Here is a 22,120-nt window from a genome sequence, read left to right on the forward strand (position 1 = left end):
TATCAAACTAATAACTTCATCTAATGAATTTGTCCTTCTGATCTGATCTGAAGTTGACACTTTATTTTTTTAGGGCAAATTCATCAGTTTAAATCATTATTTTAATGCAAGGTTAATAGAAATACAAGGTTAGACCAACATCTAATCGGGCTTGCTGGAATTTTCAATTTGATTTATCGTACCGACTGATGGCAAGATATTCACATAAGACGCAACCACTCATATTGTATGACGTCACCATTAAAAAGCGTGGTGGAAGTCTAGCATCAGTCGTATACTTGTTATGTAGGGAGGTTGCAAACATAGAGGGCGCCACAAAGTAAGTGACATACCTACTTTTTGAGGTTTTTCTTGTTTTCTCTATATAAAAAAATATATATATACTTTTTCTATCGCTAATTACTCCGCGAATTTTAATTAATTTTCTTTCTTTTTCTCAGCGAACTATTCTTTATGAACCGATTTACAATTCTGTGTAACTTTTTTTTCTTCTCAGCTCTAATACATTTGAAATATACTTTTTAAAAAAAAAGTTAATTTTGGTAAACTTCCAGACGTCTCCGGTAAAATACGAATATGATAATGTAAACTTAGGATTTTGTCTAGTAAGGTACAAAATTAGTTAGATAAGAACTATAAATAACTAATTTACCTATGGCTACCTATGCTTTCTTTTGTCAGTTACAACTTCGTATAAAAAAATCGAGTTTAAACACTTTTAATACATTTCAATTCGACTTTTTTAAAAAGTTAATTTTCGTCAACTTCCAGAAATCCACGGTAAAATACGGGTATGATCCGGTAAACTTTGTTTATCAAATGGCAAAATTTTAAAAAAATCGATTGACTGACATAGACATTATTGGACTTCCAAAATTGTGTTCATAATGACTGATAAACAAAATTTGAAATATAAAAGAGACGTCATGACGTTATCCATAAAAAAACCTTCAATCGAAGTATCTTGTTACTCAAAATTATATTATTTTGATCCTTTTAAGTTCATAAATGGGGATATAGGAAATTGATCCAGTCTGACGGATGTTTCCAATTGTTCTATTTCGGAACCAAACATAAGAATCTTGTTCTTCCCAATGAATTAACTATACTATTAATACAACATTCATGGGAGAATATTTTATATCATGTGAAAAAAACTCATTCTAATTCCAAATCCATTCAACTTGCGTGCGTAAATACTATCTCCCGACTCAATTAAATGTAATTACTTAATATTACATTATTTTGATTCTTCTAAAATCATGAATTGGGTATATGAGTAACCGATGCAGTCAGTATGAAGTTTTCTATTCCTCTCTATTTGGCAAATAACACAATAAATCATTGTTATGAACTAATTACATTATTTTTCTAAGATCTATGGAGGATATAATATTTTATATTATTTGATTGAAACTTAATACATAATCTTGTACAAACCCGATCCGAAGTTGACACTTTATTTTTGAATGGCAAATTCATTAGTTTCAATAATTAATTTAATAATATTTTTAAACTTTAATTTAGAAAACTCTATACCATTTATGTACTTAGATTTTAAATTGTATTCATTTAGTCAGTCCGTTATTCTTTGCTCGAATACAATTTTTTTGGGATGCAAAATATCATTCCAAAATGGAGGAAAAGCTTAAAATACCACGTGATTTTGATATAAAATTACAATTACGACAAATATAATAGCCTTATAATTATAGAATGATGTTTTTCGGCACAACAGGTTGCGTGATTTGAGCGTGTGTCCTTCCAGATAGTATTAGAGCTTATTGGCCTAACCTTGTTTTGATAATATTGGCTGTGAATCTCTAAGTATGTTGGCTAGAAGTTGGATGTTATTCTTCATTATTGGCTACAGATTCAACAAAAATATTCCTTTACGTTGTTAGACCCAATGGATACGGGCAAGACTGTTACTTCTTCTGCAAGTGAAAATCCCTCAAATAATTTATCCTACAAACTTAAATCTGGGTTATTTTTGTTTCTTGCTGCTGGAATTGGATTATTTTCTGGATTTGGGGGAGCCATTACATCCATTAAAAAAAAAGGTATGTAACGTGATTAATTAATGCGGTTATGCTTCTCTTAATTATTAATTAATTATGCGATATTTAATCAATGACATGAATTTTATCTTGTTCAACAATGACTATTCCTTTCAAATAGATCCCAAATCCTTTGCTGAAGGAATTGTCGTGAAAAAAGAGTCTGGTGTTGCATTTGCTGCACGTGCTTTGGCTTATGGTTCACTCTTGTCCATTTGTGGCACAGGAATCTTTTTCTGGGGTATATGGAAAGTGTCGGGAGCTCACGACTTTGAGGATTTTAAACAAAAAGTAGGACAAGTCTTACCTAGAGTGACAAAAAAGACTCCACCTAAAGGTCGAACTGAGTTTGAAGGACTCACTGATCTACTCACCTATATAATTGAACAGTCTGAAAGAGAGGATAGAGCCAAAAAGGCAGCTCAACAAAATGTCCAAAAAACTAGTGAAAAAGAAATTTAAGAAGAAACCAAAAGAGACATCCTCTGCAAAAATCCCATCCAGCTCCAAAGATTACTCTTCTAACTGGCTAAAACTCTCAGCATCCTTAATTAAATCAACCTCAAAGACTGAAGGAAAAAAACACACTGAACCCAATTGCAAACTTATAAAGAAAATAATATCTAAAAAACCTCCCATCAAAGAGGCCAAACTTAAGCCCGACATATGGTTTGATGATGTTGATATGGAGCTATTAGATCCTGAAGATCGACCAGAACCGGAAAATGGTATTCAAACAGAGTCTGGAAATACAGGCAATATTAGTAGTGAGAAGTCGTTAGTCAAGAACAAATCCTTTGAAGGGTAGGGTATATTGTAGTCTTCAAGGTTTTACTCCGAATTTATATGTGTGTGTGTGTTTTATTTTTTATTAGTTTAACTAAAATCATTGGTATGGATTGTGAAATGGTGGGTGTGGGATTTAATGGGGCGCGATCTATTTTGGCTAGAGCTTCTATTGTGAATCATTTTGGTAAAACAATCTACGATAAATTTGTGAAACCTTCAGAAAAAGTGACCGACTACCGTACGGATGTGAGTGGCATAAGACCAAAAGATATTGCAAAAGGCATGTTTCTACATTTTCCTCTCCAATTAGCCATGATAATGAATACCTTAATATTTTTAGGTATTGAATTTAAAGTTGTACAAGAAGAGATCTCTGAAATCATCAAGGGCCGTATCCTTGTTGGACACGCCATAAAACACGATCTCAAAGTTTTATATCTAAGTCATCCGAAAAAGTATATCCGTGATACATCAATATATAAACCTTTTAGAAAAATATTCGATGGGAGAACTCCAAGTCTTAAAAAACTTACGGCTACAATCTTGTCTGTTAATGTTCAAGTAATACCCTTTTTGAATCCTATCTTGGCAATTTCAACCAATATTATCTTTGCTCTTCTTTTTTTCAGGAAGGGGAACATAGTCCAGTGGAGGACGCTCGTGCTGCTGTTCGTCTCTACACAATGCATCGTAAAGAGTGGGAAAATTCTCTGAAAAAGAACAAATCGGAAAAGAAGCAAACTTGTGAAAAAACTGTTAAAAGTTCGTCCAATGACAGAGCAATATACGTGGACAGTAGTAGTGATTCTAACGAATGATCAACATCTTTGTGTAATAAAGACATTTTTTGTAGAAAAATTATAAATGTCGTCGCTCTTAATAAATTAATAATTAATCAAATGTGTATTTCAAAGTGGATATTTTTTTTTAATTTTAAAAATGTTTGGGTTTAAGGTCTTAAAATGTTCCTGTTGGTCTTTTTTAATGTTCCTTTCATTTGTTAGATGGAGTTGCACTGATTAATTATAAGTAAACATTATAGTATTACAAGTACTCCATCTAACCTAGGAATCTTATAGTGAAATCCTTATGCATAGATTATATATTTCTTTCTCTAGGAATCACCGGGGATCGAACGCACATTGATTTCTAGAGAATAATATCTCCCGAGCGGGTTGTCACTTGGCTAGGGCCATGCCATTTAAAATTTGTAAATTTTGAGCTCTTTTGAAAAGTATTGAAAGGTAGTTAAAAATGGCTCTAAAGTTAAAAAAATGTACACATTTTATAATAATAATAATACTTTACCTGTTTTAAGTAGTTAAGTAATATTTCATGAGTAGAAGTAGTTATACAATTGTATTACACATAACAGCTTTTTGATGAGTATAACAAATTTAGTTAAATAACAATGCCATCAAATATATGATAGGTATTTTTATCACAATCTACGGTATTGAAGTTGAATGAATCTGTTTTCCATTGTATCACTGTCAAACGATTTGCCTTATACCAATTTTGTTGCTAGTCCCCTTTTATCATATATACTTAAAAAATAAGCCTATTTATATAAGTAATGATATTAAAGTGTTGATAATTTTTGGAGCTACGCTCCCTCCCTAAATGATTAAAACTAACAACGCCCTTAACTGATACAAACCAAAATTTGCAAGTACCTATACTTTTACTTAGTTAAAGCAAAATGTATGTAAAATGAAATGTTTTGCTAAGAAAATTTTGTCACTTTTATAAAGAAAAGGTATCTAAAGTCATTTTAAGTCGATGGCAACGAAGGCCTAAACAATATTCATGTATATATTAATGTCTGTGGTAGTGGTTTGAACTCGTGAAAAATTATATCTATGCTCAAGAATACATACATTGCTCCAGATCTTCTAAGGAATCATCGTATACTTCTATAAGAACTAAGGAGTTATATTTAAAAAACAAAAGACTCAAAGAGAGTTATCGTCCTCCATCCAAAGTTCCTTCATCGAAATTTTTGAGTCCATTCCTTTTTAAGTCAACTCAGCTTCGTCTCCAACTCTGAGCAGACTTTTTCATTGATAAGAGTCCTTCGGTGTCCCTGATGTATATAATGCGTAAATCACTCATATCAATTCCAGTTATAAGGTTCCATTTATTATGAACGGTCTATATGGATAATAATTATATTTGTCTACAAGGTATATTATTCTGCTATTAGTTATAAAAAGGCATAAGTTATTGGGAACTATTAGGTGATTATATTCGACAAAACTAGACATACAAATGCTATTTCATTATTGTGATTACAGCTATGGTCATCTGTACCATTGATATTCTTCAACTGTACTGATATTAAAATATTGTTACATTAGAACTAATTGCTAATAGATCCTAATTGGGACTAAGTGTCTATATTTAATATCTTAGCAGTAACACATATCAAGGAAGTTTTTATTGAACATGATTGACTTACTAAAACGTTTCCTACAAGTTGAAACTTAAATTTTAGTATTTAATGCTATCACTTTATTTGATTGGAAAGGTGTTGGTGAAATTGTTCTTGAAGGTATATTTCAAACAGTCTAAAATAATCAATTGCCATTACTTTTAAGAAAGGTGATCTACATTGTAAAATATAACTTTCCCGAATTTGGGCGAAAATTTAGTTTTTAAATTTATTGAGAAAGTATTTGATATAATTTAAATCTAATGTTATTCAAGAAAAGAAAAGATTTGTTTCAGTCAGGTGTAACAAAAAAAAAGGGTTTCTAACGTATTTGCCTCATAATTGTCTCGCAAAATAGATGCGTTGACAAATACATTTCGTCTATTCATAGCTGACAAAATTAACACTGTAAATGTTAATTTAAGGTTAATATTAACTTAGATATCCTTAGATCTGGCAATCTTATTTATAAAAATACTCCTTAATATTGTTTCCCATTTATTTTTTTATAGAAATAATATAATATGTGGACTGAAATGAGGTATATCGGGTGTGACTCGAGACTCATAATACAAGGCTACCTCTGGCTTTTTATATAAGAAGTCAATCGGTTAGGATTAATTAACACATCACTACACTAGTGGGTCACGGTACTTTACTTTTTCACGTCCAAGTTAAGGAGGATTGTAATAAACGAATTCATGCAATAGTTTTTAAAATGTATTTAATTAATAGACTATAACATTATGTCGAAACAATTAGAATGCAGTGCATTTATCTATGTATAATTAGTAAATATAATGAAGGAATCACAATAATTTTTGAATTGGTATTTTACAAATATTTCCAAGAAATAAAGGAAAATATAAATAAGTAAGACAAACTTTGTGTAAAGTAATTAACTGAAGCACTCAATGTACTGATACCTAGATAGATATTCCGGATAGGAGTTTACTTTTGAACTGAAAGACTTCCTCAACGGCCTTTCTTAGGACTGAAAAGTTATAGTCAATAGAACTTTGTTTGATAAAATTTTCTTCCCTTAGCACACAAACTAATGCAAGAGCCTTATTCACTTCCTTCAAGTATAGAATCGTTGAATTGTTGAGTCTAATAATGCTTGAACTTTTATGATCAAATGACAATGCTTCTTCAGAGGAACCTGTTGCTCCATAAATACATGAGACGTCAATAACCACATCAATCATGTCACAACAGAGTTCATAGGTTTGCATATCTACTGGAGATGAGTCGGTAGCAAGATATATTTTGGATATCACATCAAATAAGAAGGCTTTCTCAATGGTAGAGTTAGAAATGAACACATTCAAAAGATTTTCTAGAGTCGGTAACTGGGGAATGAGTTTTTGAACCACTTTTGAAAAGGCTTCAAAAATGGAATAGTCATAGATGGAGGTCAAATAAAAGGTGAGATGAATTTCCAGACACATCTCTGACAGCTCATCCGTAGCACGCTGATGAATATCTCTTTGTGTAACCATTTTTGTATCATCAGGGAGTCCATCCACTTTATGAATAAAGACCTCAAACTTAATATTCGGATCAACAGCATATGCCTTAATGACTGTACTATTAAGTTTATTGAGTGCCTCCAAGTAGTCATCCTGTGCGTCAATAACGAAAATCAGAGCTCCCGTTCCCTTGAATATTTTCTCTGCATTGAATGAAGAGTCAAAGAAGTCAATTTGTCCCGGGAAGTCCCAAATGCTAAATTGTACATAGGAGGAGTGGGTGATCTCCTCCTTAAGCACAACGTTGTTGCTCTCTAAAAAGAGGGACTCGTTTGGAGACATCTTATGGAAGACTACTTTGCGGATCGAAGATTTTCCACTTCGGCGGAGTCCCATAAGAAGGATTTTGGGCTTGTCCATTTCATTTATTTGATTTTTCTTGGAATCGAGCTCATAGTCATCGGATTCGTAGATGGCAAATCGAGAAGAGTTCCCTTCACTTTCCTCACAGTACGACTCAGTATAGGACACATAGGACATGGTGGTTCCAGAGACAGATAAACTAGGAGTAAACTTATTTAAAATCAAAATGACGCAAGTGACAGAGAGACCTGACAAGTTTCCATTCAATGTTTGATGTTTCACTTACATATTATGATAATAGTACTTAATAATTATTATCTATACGATGAAGTTAGGTACACAAAAGTAGAAACTAATAAGTAATTACTATTCTAAAGGAGAAGTAGAGCAATTCTCACTTGACTACTTTAATTATATATGATATATTTAGATAAATAATATAATATCATTTATCAACCAAAGAGATTTTTTATGTTTTTTCTATACATGGATTTCTCAACTAGTGTTGAGAAATTCATGCTATATTCGTCTAGCTATAACATCGTATAAATATAATTTCCTTAAATAAAACAGGATGGACTCTCAAAAATTTCCCTTCTAACAACCTATAATCTTTAAATACTAAATTATCAAGGGCAAAAATTACATATAATAGTTTAGAGTAGGCACAATAAACAGTATTTTATCATCATTACGAGTTATTTTTATATCTCTATTATCAGTTATGTCAAATAAGAATAACATTCAATGCCTCGCCCAGTCTGACCGCCTAAGTGTATAAGTAATATTGAAAACAAAAATGGGTCATTAATACATATGCTATCATTTTCGATTAGATTATTTCTTATTATGTTATATTTCCAGGGTTTGGAATTGAGTACTTAATATTTATAGATGGTGTGTAAGATACTTTAAGTAAAAAAAACTAGAGAGCTTTGAGCCAGGGAGCTGCTCAGAAATAATTAAGTGGCAGGTTCTTAGTCAATATGTACAATTTATTTTCTTCTTCAAAACATCAATGTCTCTTCTTTATATATAAGTCACGTGGCATAATCATCCACCAATTCATCAAAATTTTAATACTTGAAATTAATAAGAACATTTTTAAAAGATACTTAGCTTTACTTAAAGTTACAAGACTCAAAAGCTCCTTTACTTAGACTGATTTTTTCGACCTAAGTATTACATATAACCTTTAATAAACATTTCCATGACAAAAAATTGGCTAAACAATGAATTTTAATTAGTTATTTTATGCGATGCATTTGGGGATCGATTTTTGAAGGAGTATGTACAAGATGATTCATGCTATAATAAATATCTGAGAAGGGATTTTAGGATAACTCCTTTATGCGTTGAAATGGAGTCATGAACATCAAAATGGAATACTTGAAATAGTTCATTATAATTTTTAATATATAATATCATTCCAACATTGAAAAACAAACAAATATCCCAAATCTACTCGAAGTAATATCAACTGCATTAACGTAATGGAAAGTTTCAAAAGATAGATGGATATAATTCATATTTGACGAGAGATCGAGATATATTTAAACTTAAGATTACGAGTAGTAGAAGAGACTAATAACGTAGAAAATCCAAACTTGTGTCCACCATCATTAAAATCTGTGAATATCTTAATTATTATCACTAAAATGAGGAATAGGACTCGAGACTCAACTTGGACTTGTCTAAGCACGTTTTACCACTGCAAGACATAATAAACATAATTAAGTATTTCATTCTGCCCTTCACCGCATTAAATAATTTTATTATTTAATTAATAATTTGGACCTTCACTGATTTCAATTATGGCGGGTACAAAGTAAGATTTTTCACATTATCAGTCTCTCCTACAACTTGTAATTTAAATTTTTATCACATTTCGATATTTCTTCAAATATAAGATATTAATTATATGTATCTATTCCAAAAATTTGAAACTTTCGATTACAAATATACTTTTTATATTACTTCGGAAAGAATTAGGATCAAAGGAAGATACTACTAACTTGATTATCTATCTCAAGAAATATTCCAATTCGGATTCCTTATTCCACGAGGGACGACAGGATGAAAATTCATCAATTCATAGGAAAAATAACAGACCTCATAAGTGGACTGTTTTTTGAAGGAGATATCAGGATCGAAACAATTCTCGATGAGTAAAAAATTTCTAATATTTTAAATATACCTAATTAATTCACAGGGCACCCTCATAAAAAATGAGATCACTTACAATATACTAAATCGAACAAAAATTCTTATATATGTATATTTTTAAATAAGTATTTTTTAAATTAAAACTTGTATATAATATAACCTATTATATTCCTTATCACTATGAATGATGAATAAATTATAAGAATCTAAAGAAAAGTGTCGTTTTTCCGCATCTTTTATTTAAAAAATGAAATATATCAAGTTCAGAGCAAAATACAGAATCAATAAATATAGAAGAGGCTTCTGTATTTTCTTGTTGCCATGTGTTTTTTCAAATTTTTTCTTAAAAAACACAAAAACTAGTCGGTTCCTTTTCAGAGGAAAGAGGGCGAGCTTTGGACAAAGGGGCGAGAGTGACGTCATGAAGGAAAGATTTTGTTAAAAATAACAAAGTCTTTGAAATTTGGAAGTTCATAGCCGAGGCGAAAAAAAAGAAATATAACTTTAGTCCTGAAGTAGAATTATAGCGTTGTATGAACCTGTCTAAGTCCTTGTTGGACTAGAGTAGAATTGAAGATCGACATTGGAGTAATTACTACCTACATCACTGGGAGTGGAGTTAGCTCTCATAGATGCATAATTTAATGAAACGTCATGACAGCTCTGCTTCTCTTGTCCCAAAACATTCTTCTAATTGTCAGGGTTACCACGTTAATTATATATTGTTGTTTTTTTAGCATACTCACAGATCATAATATTTTCAACTAACGTATACATCGTGTTTCACGAATATGTATGCCCTTTTTAAAAAATAATAGATTGTAGACTGGGGAGATACTCAAGAGAGAGAACATGATTGTTTTTGTTGACCTAATACACAATTAGATCCACAAAGAGCCTTCAGAATATATAAAAAATATGATATGATGGACTACAAATGTTTATTTTTACTTTTCAGTTTTCTCTCTTCTTCTTCTCAACTCCCCCTCATGAAAATGGTTAGAGCTAGATGTTTGACATAAACACACAACAAAACTAAAAGTGAACGGAACACCCACTTAATATTATAAATACCATACATTCATGTGAAGTGCCTCATCGACGGGACTTTTTAATTTCATCTTAAGGTTAGTATCTTTGTTAATATGACACTCTTTTGTAAGATCAATAAATAAATTATTAACTTGGTAATTGCAGAATTATAAATTATATTATTGATGTTTGGCCCGACTATCATGTTGTAATGAATTTGAAAAAAATATATATATATAATTTTCTTTATTTAATAAGACCCATGAGTATAGCTTCAGTTGCTCTTAGTATTCATAAGGAAGCAGATGTCAGATGACATGTTTTTATTATACTCAATTATTATCCATTCAGACTAGGTTATAATTAACGCATTACTAGAATCAGTATTATGATTATTATATAAATAACTAAAGAAACGATAACGATTATTATATAATTATTTTTAGATTTGGAAAATATTCACTTTTCTTGTTCACACACTAACTTAACCTTAAATGGATACAATTTCATAGAATGTGCATTAGGTAATTATAACTATAATATACAAAATAATTCAATGAAATTCATGATATAAAAAGTCCTGATAGAAGTATGAACAACACGATTTTGATTGCTGTTTTAATATTTGCTAATTGAAAAATTACTCTCGTGTGAATATTTAAATAAGAAAATAAAATAAAATAAAATGTATGTTGATTTAAGATACATAGTATTAAAATATCTGTCGTTCTGTTATAGATCAAGATGGCAAGTGTTAAAGAAGGCTTCATTTGTCCTATGTGTATGCAAGATCTTGGAGATGTTTTGCAACTAGAGGTTCATTTTCATGAGAAACATAACAATACCAAATCGTCATCATCGTCCGAAACTAAATCCGTTCTGAACATAATAGATGGTTTAAAGAAGAAAGTCGATGAAATTCGTGTCTCAAAGAAACCTTTGCTGAGTAAAGCACACATTCCTTGGAAGACTAATGACACTGATAATGGCCAAGAGGAATTAAATGCCCATCCTGTCACGGGAATACACTACGATGCATGGCCGGAATCATATCACCCTGTAAAACAAGATTTTTATGAGGAATTTTCTAGGCTGAGATCCAAAAAGACGGATCGTTTCGCTACTGATACAAATAAGTTAATTATACGCTTGGAAAAGTTAATGACTAATTTACCTAATGATCCAGTCAAGCGAAGAAATCACGAAAAGAATATTGTTCCTTGGATGGATGAGGAAACGGTTAAAAGGTGTCCAGACTGCTCCAAGTCATTCAATGTTACAAAGAGGAAACATCATTGCAGACTCTGTGGATCTGTTTTGTGTGCTGAATGTTCTTGTGCTATTTCTTTTGATATGGCAAAGCGCCTTATTAATCCAGCCACTATCTCTGAGTTTAATATTCCTTCTCCAGATCATGAGTTTGGAATAAAAACAATGAAAAAAATATGGATCCAAAGAGAGTCTGACATCTCTTTTTTCACCCGAGTCTTCTAAAAGTTCATCTTCCTCTTTTCGAAGTTGCAAATATTGTGCCGATATTATAAAAAAAAGGGATTCACATGTACGTGATGAGACGGGAGAACCTCCTATCATCGTTCAGTACTATGAACATCTCAAAGATGTGATGGCAGAAGCAGATGAAATGAGCAAGTTTTATACAAAAATGGTCGAAAGTCTTCAATCTGGAGAAACTGATTATCGCTTAGAAGATGCTAAGTACATACGTGTCAAGATCATGAAAGTTGCTGATAATATAGATGCTATTTCAAAACGTATACTTGCTAATGGACTGACTGAGGGGGGAGGAAGGCGGCACAGCCAACAATTTACAAGAAAGAGTACGTTCGCTAGCTCTTATGTTTATCAAAGATAATCTTGTAGGATTAGATGACGTGCCTTCTGAATCAGAATTTGAAATACTGAAATTTAAAAGACTAGAGGAAACTTCTAAGCGGGTAGAAGATGAAAAGATTTCAGCTCTTATTGCTCAAAAGAAGTATGAACAAAGACAACAACAGAGATTATCTTCATTTAATATGCCGGTTAAGTCCAAACCTTCGATAGAAAAAATGAGGTTGGAGGATGGATTTGTACTTTCTCCTAATGCAAGCTATCTAAACTTACTCTCTTCCAATGATGATCCAATTTTACAGCAGATACATATTATAGAAGGATATATTTCTGAAGCCAAAAATGCCAATAGGTAACTTTTATACATTTTTTTTTTTGGTTTGAGTGCTGTATGCTCTTTTTTTCCCTCCAAATATATAGAATAAATGAAGTTCAAACACTTGAAGCCAACTTGAGGGACTTAAAAGTTGAATATAAAAGATCAACTGCCGAAAGAAAAGAACTTGAAGACAACTATAACTCTTACAAACATATATTTACTGCCTCTACTCCTCCCATGCCCCCAGGATCCCAAAACAATGACGAATCTATCAATAAAAATCCATTTCACGAAAACTAATTTTTGTTCTAGTCATGAAGTATTTTTTATATATAGTCAAAATACACTTTATAAACATCACTAACGAATTATTTAATTAGTTTTGATACATTCGAAATAACAAAAGATTCGTTATTTTATCACACTCCAAGAAGTATTTCCTTTGTGTATTTTATAAATATTAAGTATGTAGCTGGGAAAAGGGAATAGTAAAATCCTCTACCATTGGGTAATGTTTATGTTTACTGCAAGAAATGCAGGCCCATCTGAACCTTTCCAACAAACTTATAAAGATGTTTTAATAAATACATTCTTTCTTACTAAACTACACAACGTTGTTCTTTATTTGATCATAAAATCCATATATTCAACAGGTTTAACATGACCATGAGGATCCTTCACATTTGAAAAAGGAAGAGAAAATTGCCTATCTAAGCTCATGTAAATCCTATTTCGACATCTTGTGTATCTCATAACTTCTTTATAATCTTCATCTACATCATAGATTTCGTATTCCTCTTCTGGTTGTCTCGGATTGACTTCTTCTGGATAGTAATCATCTCCGGGTAAGAAGGAAAAGTACCCTTGTTCTTTTGGAAGCCTTGCCAGAACTGGGAACAAAGATCTACATCCCCTCTTACTCCTTTTTAAGCAAAATTCTTGTAACGAGGTAAGCGTACGGAAATTTAAAAGTTTAGCAGTTTCCCACAGCTGGGGTGGACCAACATAGTATTCTTTTTCTTCGCGATCAAAAAGTATTGAGTCGGGACTACTCCATTCAACGGAGAAAATTTCATTTTCATCCTTTTAAAAAATGTTACATGCAATATTTTAAGAAAATCCTACTATTAAGTTCAACACCAACCCCTTTAACATGAGAGTGAGACTCTTTATCCGTAAACGCCATGTAGAATATGGTATCAAATCGTCTACCACCCTTCGCTTTAAGTCCTAAAGGAGTTAACCAACTTGACCATTCATACAATGACCATATATCAGGAGCAATTTCCATCTCATGGCACATTTTCATAAACAATCCAGGATTTTCTTTGATCTTAATCCTCCAATCCGTGAAGGAGCTCACATCCAGAGGTTGGGAATGAAGAGACTTGAAAAGGAGAACTCCAGTCTCTTCGAATGTTTCACGCAATGCAGTAAGTCGAAAACCAATATCTCGATGTAGGTGACTAGAACACTCAACATTAGAAATCAAAAAAGGTCTATCTGCAGTTGAGGGATCTATGATAACACTGTATAACATATAAATCATTTTAAAGAAAACATGTAAGGAGAATCACATTAAGCATTTTTTCATTTACGATTTACTTCAAGCAGTTCAACTAATAAGTTAACTATGTATATTAATACAAAATAGCTAATGTAATTTTCCTTATGATATTTCTGTGTTCCTTGATGGATCTTCTTTCCAGAAAGTAGAGAGTGTATCCATCCAAAGATGATTCAAGTCATCCTTAGTTGAAATAGTACCACCTGGATATACAAGAGCCTTTGGCATGAATGAACTCTTGGCACTACGAATCCCAGTAAGGACTTCATAGTTATATTGATACTTAGACATCTTCGAATAATTTGATAGAAGAATGAGAGATGCAGCGTCCCTCCAGTATCGAGTTGTCATGCCCATTATCAATCTGTTCTCCACAAGGAGTTGTCAGTACTATTTTTAAAGGTAAAAACTAAAAAAAAATAAGAACTAGTACGCAATGTCCATGTTTACAATTACTTGATGCACCAACGCATCACGAATCACGATTGCATAAATAGTAAATACAATGAGTTATATAAAATATATGGTTGTAAATCGAAAGTATTTTCGGTATGTAAAAATAAAAAGAAACCGAAAAAAATATGGTAACACTGAGAATTTGAAGAATGTTTAAGGGAAGAGCAGTTTAGCTGTCATTACGTTTGATTATCAAGCACCACTAAATGATCTATTTAAAAAAAATGTATTCTCACGAGGATATAGACAATCTGTACATTCCTATTTATTATAATAATTAATATCCTGGTATAGAGTATCCAAGGAATACTCTGACCATTAGGGTTGGAAATTTTGAAATATAATTCCTGTAGCTGCTAATAATGGATTTTCAAATATGCAAAAAATATATATATATATATATATATTACACGTTCAATATAAAATAGTATAGACTTGAGTCCTTTATTAATTTATTATGAACTAGATATGATGGGAGTTTTTAGCTAAATTTATATAATAAAAGTATAATAACTAATGTCATGGGTCCCATGTGTACATTAGTCATAGTCATCATAATAATTATTAATTAATAATATCATTACTATGTTATCGACTCTTAATAAATTATAATTATTTAAGAAATGAAGAGAGAGAAAGAAAATGGGGTAAATACTGGCCGGGAGGTAAATAGTATTGCTACAAAAGAATGAACTAGCTGGATAGAGTCCAGCTAGAGAGAAAATAATTGATATTATAATAAGTTATAGTTAAAAAGTTAGAACTTTTAAGATATTATCCTGAAGGCCAGCCCTAGCTTTTGCTCTAGAGATAATGCGTATGAATTCATACATGCTATGAAATATTATTATAAATATATATAAACCTAGCCTATATATGTGTATCGTGTAGGTATAAAACTATAGTATATCAGTACACAGTATATATATAATATGGATATATAAAATATCAGATTTTAAATACTAAGCTATAGACAGTAAATACATCTCACATGTTGTTTAGCCAGCAGCTTAACTAATCAGCACACACATAAATAAACACTAGAATCTGGATTTCAATCTAAGTTGAGGAGAGGAACTTTAATTTATCCACGTGGTCGGTCACTAATTTAATCCTCTTTTCCATTCATCATGAGTACCTCGCTCTCAAGGCAATTGAATCAACTCAAGGCCACCTCCTTAGTACATACGGAGGACTCACTCATCGCTGATGGATCCTTTGACAAAGCTACACTTCATAACCTTGCCAAAGAAGCATTTTTGGCACTTGTACACGACAAAATCAAAGATTTGGCCGGATTTTGGGAACTCCTTTGGCCCAATGCGCGCCACGAGTACCTTCCTCCTACTGACACTCCGAAACCCGCTCATATCAAGGTAAAGCACATACTTTGTTCATACCTAGTAATGTTCTAATTTCTCTTTTTTCAGGACATCCTTCCCATCCTAGGGCCCTACGCCTTACTCAAAGACGTCCAATGGATTTTGCAATTCCTCGTTACTGAAAAAAAAACTCCATGTCTCTGAGCCAGAAATGTTTTTCATCACTCTTCTTCCTTTCTACGAATATGAAATATTCGCAAGAGCAGTCCAAATCCTACCCGAAAAGAATTGCCCTGCCTATCCCCACTGGCTACGTAGCTTCAAAGTAATTATTAAACTCTTCCCAAACATCTTAATTATTCATCTTATATATGCTAATTATGACATTCCTTATAGGCATCATGTTCTCCTGTCTCCAAGCAGGGGATTCTAAGGCATATCTCTGGAAATGACGGCTTCTTAAAACTTATGACAGAATCTCTACTCTCCTATAAACCCCTTGGTGCCAAATTGGCTCATTTTTACGCCTCTTATGTTACTCTTTCTCTAAACACCATGGACAGTCTTAGAGAAGGGCAATTGATTCTGCTTTTAAAAGTTATTTTTGCAGGTCTCAAATCATCTGAAAAGGAGTTCAAGTCATGTGCCTACGTTCTCCTTTCTTTTATTCTTCCAAGAGTAGAATTCACGGAGAAAGTTAGTAATCGACTTGTGAAGATTATGAATACCATAACACCATGTCGTGAGGTTCTATCCTTAATTATGGTGCTGTATCGAACCCAAGGTGCAAAAGAAAAAGCTCTCCGGTTACTTTTAAAAATGGAGGATGTTGTCACAAGTATATTTTCCAAAGATTCAACAGAGGAAATTGATGATGCATTGAGCTATAAAAGCGTGGTCTGTGATACATATGTCATGTGCTTAGTATCCCTGGTCAATGAAGATGATGACTTATTAGTTCCTACCCTTGAGCTAGAAAAACTACTTTCCATTATAAATGAAATGCTGAGTTCATCATGGGTACCTAGTGTCGAAGCAGCTAAAGCCCTTGCTGCAAAAGTCAGTATAGTTCAAATACGGATGAAAGCATTGAAAAAAGAGGAGATCAAGAGACTAGTCAAAGCTATTTCGAGGCTTTGCAAGAAGATTTTAGGTCTTATTAGATCCCTTTTTCCCTATGAATCCAATAAATACTCTATGAAGAAGAGTTCTGCTGAAGCAGATATATTGTTTATGGATGAAACAAATGATTCTCCTTCTGAGAGCCAGATAGAAGCGAAAAAAATTCTTCTCGATGAAGCTTTCATCAACTCAACACTAAGTAAAAAGATTTTGTCTTATTCCGAATACACCAAACTTATTTCGAGTGGCGAAGTCGTTGATAACATTGACCTCGTTACCAAAGTCATCGGGCAAAGTCCTCAAAAGTTTTTATTGATGCAAATGGAACCTCTTGATTTGCTTAACTTTACCACAAATGTGATGAGATTGTATCCCAAAAATGATGGAATTATTTCGCACTGCGTTCATAATTTCATTGCTCTCTTTGAGTCTGAACATCATATGAAACTATTTGAAGAGCTGAAAATTGATCTTCGCCTCCTTGCTCTTCCCTTGTTATTTGCTTGCCTTCCCTCTGCAAAAAAATCTGCTAACGAAATAAGGCTTAAAATATTTTCTGAATTGGGTACGAAAGAAATCTCGAGTGAGGATAATTTCAATCACGATATCTACAAAAGCTTGATGGAAATGTCATCTTTGCCTTCTAGTTTTGATGACATAAAGGAAGAACTATATCAAGATTCTGCAGTAGTTGTCATTGGTCTTCTATCCTTTTGTAATGACAAAAGTGATCCTGTCAAGTCTGTGAATCGTATTTTAAAGTTTTTAAATCTGATTGTCTCATCCAAAATGACAATGGAGGATGAAAAATGCAATCGTGTTGAGGAATGGATTGTTAAGCCTCTCAAAGAAGGATCCCGGGGAATTAATAGTCAATTGTTAGACCATGTTTTTGATGAAATTTTGAAAATGGGTTCATTCACTGAGTCAGAATTTGAAAAAATTTCTAATGAATTTATTCTCTTTGCATCCAAGTCTGATAAAAAGCGCTTCAAAAATTTGTTCTTTAGAGTGAAAACTTTTATCCGCACTTGGGGCATAGCACAAGATTACATGTATGAGAACATTCTAGCCAACATATTTTCATTGCCACTTTCCTCAGACTATGGAGTATCAACCAATATTGTCACTAAACTGCTTTCTGAATTTCTATCATACATTGAGAAATGTAGACATACTAACAAGAGGTTTATTTCGTATAATTCTCACGTTTTCCCTCGAATATTGGCAAGTCTGTCAGATCTTGAACGAACTCCCGAAACTATGGGGTTGTGTTTTGATATTCTGAACTTTGTCCACTCGGGGAAATTTAAAGTCATATCTAAAAATGATAACTTTCTTCCTCTCATTGGGTTTATACTAAGCCATAGAGCTGAAATAGAGGCTGATTTAGGGAATTTACCATATCTCATGAAAGAATTTAAGGGAAAAAATGAAGAACAAAATCTTATTGCCTTGTCAAAGTTATGTGTTGACTGTGATGTTCACATTTTTGCTAGACTCTCCCTATTCCTTGTTAACACACCTGAAATTAGCTTGGTTGCACGTTTTGCCTCAAAAAATTTGATGAATGTATCTACAATTCAAGATTCTTTCGTTTCAGACTCTTGGTCAAGGATATTCGATTATTTTTTCCATAAAATGATTGCGTTCTTAACGCAGAAAAATAATGAATGTTCCAACTTTTTTTGGAATCTAATGATGTCATCACAAAAGATGGGATACGGGTTGAATACTTTCGTTTCCTCAAAGATCTTGGAAGTCTTGGAAAACAACATTGTGCTCATTGAAGATCAAGTTACTTTGTTTAATCAGTTTATCGACCTCAGTGGTTGCTTAAAAGTTGAAGGTGATACCATGATGGCTTGTAGGATGGTTTTGGATAAACTTGCTAGGGTTGGCGTTGACGATTTTGTTGTGAAACTTAATGATATTTGGGGTAGCTCCTTCTTTACATCTTCTACTCATGCCCGTAAAAAAATGGATGAAAATTCTTTGAAGGAAATTGAATTAAAATGGGCGAAAACTCATTTTCTATTGGAATGCATTCTTCGTAGAAGAAATTTGGGCCCTAAAGGAATATCTCTGATTAAGCCATATTTTGTGCTTCTTAAGCATGCTCTTTTCTATGACCAATCTAGTTCATCTGATTCATATTCCCAAGACTTGGTTCTCTCTGGTGTCTTAGCTATTATTGAATGCTTAAGTGAATCTGAATTATCAACTGTGGATTCAATCAATCCTGAGTTGATAGTTCACTGCATTCGTAATTCACGAATCCCAAATACAAAAAGCACAGCTCTCCTCATCTTGGCAAAATCATCTGCTTGCAATCCAGACTATGTATTGCATAACTCTATACCCATTTTTACGTTTATGGGTAATCATTTTGTTAAAATGGATTCTAGGCATTCGTTTGATGTTGCCTGTCAAGCGATTGAAATTATAATACCTCACATACAAAAAGTATGTGACTCCGACTCTGAAAAATTGCGTTCAACTACTGTCAAAATAATCACTACCTTTGCAGATGCTGCTGATGATCTTCCCTCTCATAGATTCAAAACTTTTCTGCATAAGTTGCTAGTTCTGCTTGGTGAAAATGAGTATCTCTGGATATTTGCTATGCAATTACTTTCGAAAACAATTTATCAGAAGGCCAAAAGGGCCCATGAGGTACAAATTAAACTTATGGATTTGTTCGAGTCATTTAACGTCCTGACTCAATTGGAGACCATTATTCGAATTGCCGTTAACACAAAACAAAATACTTCTAAGCTGAGGTCAATTTTGGCACTCAAGGAAGAGAAAGACGAGGATAAAGCTAGTAATGAATTTGATCTACTCAAACTAAAAGGCCTCATTTTTGTTACTCATCTGCTAACATCTAGAGTTTTTGCGTCTCAGTTGACAGAAGCTCTTTCCACCTATCAAGGGGATAACAAAAAAGCGATCAAGAAACATCCTCGTGAATTGGAATTACTCTTGGAAGTTGCCATTTTAAATTTGGAAGAAGTGTTGAAGTCTTCCAAAGATTCCAAGATCCACAAGCACTTAGTTTCACAATCAGAAAAAGTACTTGAATCTGCTTTAAACATTCTTCCTAACGAAGCTCTAATTGGACTTATGAAGTCTCTTTTAGCTTCTGAGACGGATTCGGTCCTACGTAAAACTCTAGAGGTTCTTAATATCAAGTTGGGAGCAGTTAATTTCAATGAAGATGATATTGAATTATTGGAGCCTCTTCTCAACATTTCTTTTAACAATCCAGTGGATTATAATCGTCAAATGGCTCTCATGGCAATTCGGTCTTTGTCAAGACTTTTAGGGTCGCAATACAGTAAAGAATTTCAAAATATTGCCATTAAGCTCTGCAATAAAAAATATTTATCAACGCTCTCTGGACAGCATAATCTTGAGGCGTCCACTCTATTGTGTGTTATTGAGATACTAATTTCGATTGGTCCAAAGGCTGTTCCTCTACTATCTGGATTTATGAATTGGATTTTGAAATTACTCGCGATAGGGTCCAACGAAGCCGTTGTTCTTAACTCAACCATTCTTGCAACTCAAAAGGTAGTAGAAGCCTTCGGAGGCTTTCTCAATCCATTTTACTGTAAATTGATAATTGCAACCTGTTCGCTGGATAAAGATGGTAATAAACACATCAAAAACTTGATGCTGACTCTCTCCTCTGGTATACCGACTCAATCTCTGATTAATATCAGTTTAAAATGCTTCCAGCAACTTCGGGATACTCCATCTTCTCTGGACAATTTATTAGAGATACTAAAGGAAAGCTTATCAAATCTTTCCAAGAAAGAAGCTATGACTTTATGTCCACCACTTATGGATTTTTTCACATTAGCATTTCGTTATCGATTGGAAAATGAAAACAATCAAGTTGATATGATTGAGTCCTCCGTCATTGAAACATTTTTGACTCTCACCTTAAAATTACCTCTAGATGATTTTAAACCACTATTTTATCGAGTACTCAATTCACCTGAAGAAACTTGTCACGTAACAACCATTTTTCATGTGATTCTTCAAGTTGGGAAGAAACTCAAATCCCTCTTTTCTTTTATGATTGAGCCTGTCATTTCTAAATTGATTGCTCATTTATCGAAGAGATTTATTAAGAAGGAAGTGGATGGAATTGAGGATAAAATCTTGGTTCCTTCATTGGATTCAGAAGATGAACAAACTGTTGCTTTTGCTCTTGAGGGACTGGAAACTATTCTTACCTATAACAAAGCAGAAACTGTAATGGGTTCAAACTATGAGGATAACGTTAATGTTATTCTCAATCATTATGAAATTGAAAAACCGTCGGATACTATGTTAGAGAGGGTAATTTGTGGCTTATTTAGATTGAACTTACTTGATTACTACTTTTTTTTTTTGTAGATGAATGCCTGTGTGAGTGTCCTTGCTAACAGTATGGAAGACGACTCTCAATGGAAATATCTTCATTATCAAGTCTTGTTGAATCTTAGAAGTACTAACGTGAAGGTACGAAATTATTTACTTATTTATATGTTCTTGTAGAATTTTTTAACGTTATTTTTATTTTCCTAGATTCGTAAGTACATTTTGAAACTAATTTCCGAATTTGTGGATTCAAGAGGAGATAGTTATATGAGTGTCCTCCCCGATGCTGTTCCCTTTTTAGCAGAAACTACGGAAGATGACGACAAGAGCATTCAAAAACAAACCAAAAATCTGCTTAAGAAAATGGAGAATGTATTTGGACAGTCCATCGATAACTTCTTTGAAATGTAAAATTATTTGTTGTCTTGAAGAACTTAGAAGTTAGTTTTTTCAGTAGGAGTATATGATTGATAATAATGATAACTATTCAGGAGTACTCAATCTTGACGCCTCCATTTTTGAATCAAGTTTTTGAAATTAACTTATAATAATATACCTTTAATTACATTATTTGTTGTTAAGAAATCAGCTTCTTCCAAGTTAGCCTTATTTAAGAAAACTAATGTATACATATAAAAATATTGTGTTGTATTTCCCTATGTACCAATAATTTCTTTTTACACTTCCTTACATTTGCATATTTTTTTGTTGGAATGAAAATATTTTACTATTATACTCGTATAATAATATTTGTGAAAAATATAGAAACAATAAAAAACGACTTAGTTGTAGA

General features: G+C 32.7%; 6 protein-coding genes and 1 long non-coding RNA gene across 8 annotated transcripts; 4 read left to right on the forward strand and 3 right to left on the reverse strand.

The window, feature by feature from the left end:
• The first annotated feature begins 1,817 nt into the window (after nucleotides 1-1,817).
• LOC121124001 (RNA exonuclease 4) lies at nucleotides 1,818-3,749 on the forward strand. The gene is made up of 5 exons (XM_040719091.2): nucleotides 1,818-2,063; nucleotides 2,182-2,864; nucleotides 2,936-3,129; nucleotides 3,190-3,410; nucleotides 3,479-3,749. The coding sequence occupies exons 2-5, from the start codon at nucleotides 2,491-2,493 to the stop codon at nucleotides 3,665-3,667; spliced, it is 978 nt and encodes a 325-aa protein (XP_040575025.1). The 5' UTR covers nucleotides 1,818-2,063; nucleotides 2,182-2,490; the 3' UTR covers nucleotides 3,668-3,749.
• On the forward strand, nucleotides 1,910-2,455 carry LOC121124012 (transmembrane protein 242). Its single transcript, XM_071890495.1, has 3 exons — nucleotides 1,910-2,063; nucleotides 2,182-2,397; nucleotides 2,451-2,455. The coding sequence occupies exons 1-3, from the start codon at nucleotides 1,910-1,912 to the stop codon at nucleotides 2,453-2,455; spliced, it is 375 nt and encodes a 124-aa protein (XP_071746596.1).
• Nucleotides 3,750-5,990: 2,241 nt separating the features above from the next.
• Nucleotides 5,991-7,741, reverse strand: RagC-D (Ras-related GTP binding C/D). 2 transcript variants are annotated; one of them, XM_040719084.2, is made up of 2 exons: nucleotides 7,405-7,741; nucleotides 5,991-7,317 (listed from the first exon to the last, which is right to left on the reverse strand). In XM_040719084.2, exon 2 carries the CDS (start codon nucleotides 7,293-7,295, stop codon nucleotides 6,210-6,212), a length of 1,086 nt encoding a protein of 361 aa, XP_040575018.1. In that variant the 5' UTR covers nucleotides 7,296-7,317; nucleotides 7,405-7,741; the 3' UTR covers nucleotides 5,991-6,209. The 2 variants fall into 2 exon arrangements, with proteins under 2 accessions (XP_040575018.1, XP_040575012.1); XM_040719078.2 differs by having other exon boundaries at nucleotides 5,991-7,328.
• A 1,762-nt stretch (nucleotides 7,742-9,503) lies between these two features.
• On the reverse strand, nucleotides 9,504-9,954 carry LOC121123980 (uncharacterized). The gene is made up of 2 exons (XR_005866168.2): nucleotides 9,824-9,954; nucleotides 9,504-9,738 (listed from the first exon to the last, which is right to left on the reverse strand). It is a non-coding gene; the product is annotated as an uncharacterized lncRNA (long non-coding RNA).
• A 286-nt stretch (nucleotides 9,955-10,240) lies between these two features.
• On the forward strand, nucleotides 10,241-12,846 carry Rbsn-5 (Rabenosyn-5). The gene is given in 6 exon segments (XM_071889396.1): nucleotides 10,241-10,411; nucleotides 10,763-10,840; nucleotides 11,055-11,807; nucleotides 11,809-12,113; nucleotides 12,115-12,519; nucleotides 12,588-12,846. Coding segments are annotated over 4 exon segments (1,656 nt in total). The 5' UTR covers nucleotides 10,241-10,411; nucleotides 10,763-10,840; nucleotides 11,055-11,060; the 3' UTR covers nucleotides 12,787-12,846.
• A 240-nt stretch (nucleotides 12,847-13,086) lies between these two features.
• Nucleotides 13,087-14,626, reverse strand: LOC121123969 (acyl-coenzyme A diphosphatase NUDT19). The gene is made up of 2 exons (XM_071889390.1): nucleotides 13,631-14,626; nucleotides 13,087-13,569 (listed from the first exon to the last, which is right to left on the reverse strand). The coding sequence occupies exons 1-2, from the start codon at nucleotides 14,033-14,035 to the stop codon at nucleotides 13,108-13,110; spliced, it is 867 nt and encodes a 288-aa protein (XP_071745491.1). The 5' UTR covers nucleotides 14,036-14,626; the 3' UTR covers nucleotides 13,087-13,107.
• A 738-nt stretch (nucleotides 14,627-15,364) lies between these two features.
• On the forward strand, nucleotides 15,365-22,120 carry l(2)k09022 (HEAT repeat containing 1 homolog l(2)k09022). The gene is made up of 5 exons (XM_040719038.2): nucleotides 15,365-15,885; nucleotides 15,940-16,156; nucleotides 16,228-21,306; nucleotides 21,364-21,468; nucleotides 21,535-22,120. The coding sequence occupies exons 2-5, from the start codon at nucleotides 16,043-16,045 to the stop codon at nucleotides 21,736-21,738; spliced, it is 5,502 nt and encodes a 1,833-aa protein (XP_040574972.1). The 5' UTR covers nucleotides 15,365-15,885; nucleotides 15,940-16,042; the 3' UTR covers nucleotides 21,739-22,120.

The sequence above is a fragment of the Lepeophtheirus salmonis genome, chromosome 1 (assembly GCF_016086655.4).
Source record: "Lepeophtheirus salmonis chromosome 1, UVic_Lsal_1.4, whole genome shotgun sequence".
Classification (NCBI taxonomy): Eukaryota; Metazoa; Arthropoda; class Copepoda; order Siphonostomatoida; family Caligidae; genus Lepeophtheirus; species Lepeophtheirus salmonis.

What these genes read in the sequence shown, in the direction of transcription:
- LOC121124012 (XM_071890495.1), top strand. Translation starts at nt 1,910, where the DNA reads ATGGATACGGGCAAGACTGTTACTTCTTCTGCAAGTGAAAATCCCTCA. An exon ending in TACATCCATTAAAAAAAAAG is followed by an intron (nt 2,064 to 2,181) that starts GTATGTAACGTG and finishes CCTTTCAAATAG; the next exon opens with ATCCCAAATCCTTTGCTGAA.
- LOC121124001 (XM_040719091.2), top strand. Translation starts at nt 2,491, where the DNA reads ATGTCCAAAAAACTAGTGAAAAAGAAATTTAAGAAGAAACCAAAAGAG. An exon ending in ACCAAAAGATATTGCAAAAG is followed by an intron (nt 3,130 to 3,189) that starts GCATGTTTCTAC and finishes TAATATTTTTAG; the next exon opens with GTATTGAATTTAAAGTTGTA. An exon ending in TCTTGTCTGTTAATGTTCAA is followed by an intron (nt 3,411 to 3,478) that starts GTAATACCCTTT and finishes TCTTTTTTTCAG; the next exon opens with GAAGGGGAACATAGTCCAGT.
- RagC-D (XM_040719084.2), bottom strand. Translation starts at nt 7,295, where the DNA reads ATGTCCTATGTGTCCTATACTGAGTCGTACTGTGAGGAAAGTGAAGGG.
- LOC121123969 (XM_071889390.1), bottom strand. Translation starts at nt 14,035, where the DNA reads ATGATTTATATGTTATACAGTGTTATCATAGATCCCTCAACTGCAGAT. An exon ending in CTCACTCTCATGTTAAAGGG is followed by an intron (nt 13,570 to 13,630) that starts GTTGGTGTTGAA and finishes ATTTTTTAAAAG; the next exon opens with GATGAAAATGAAATTTTCTC.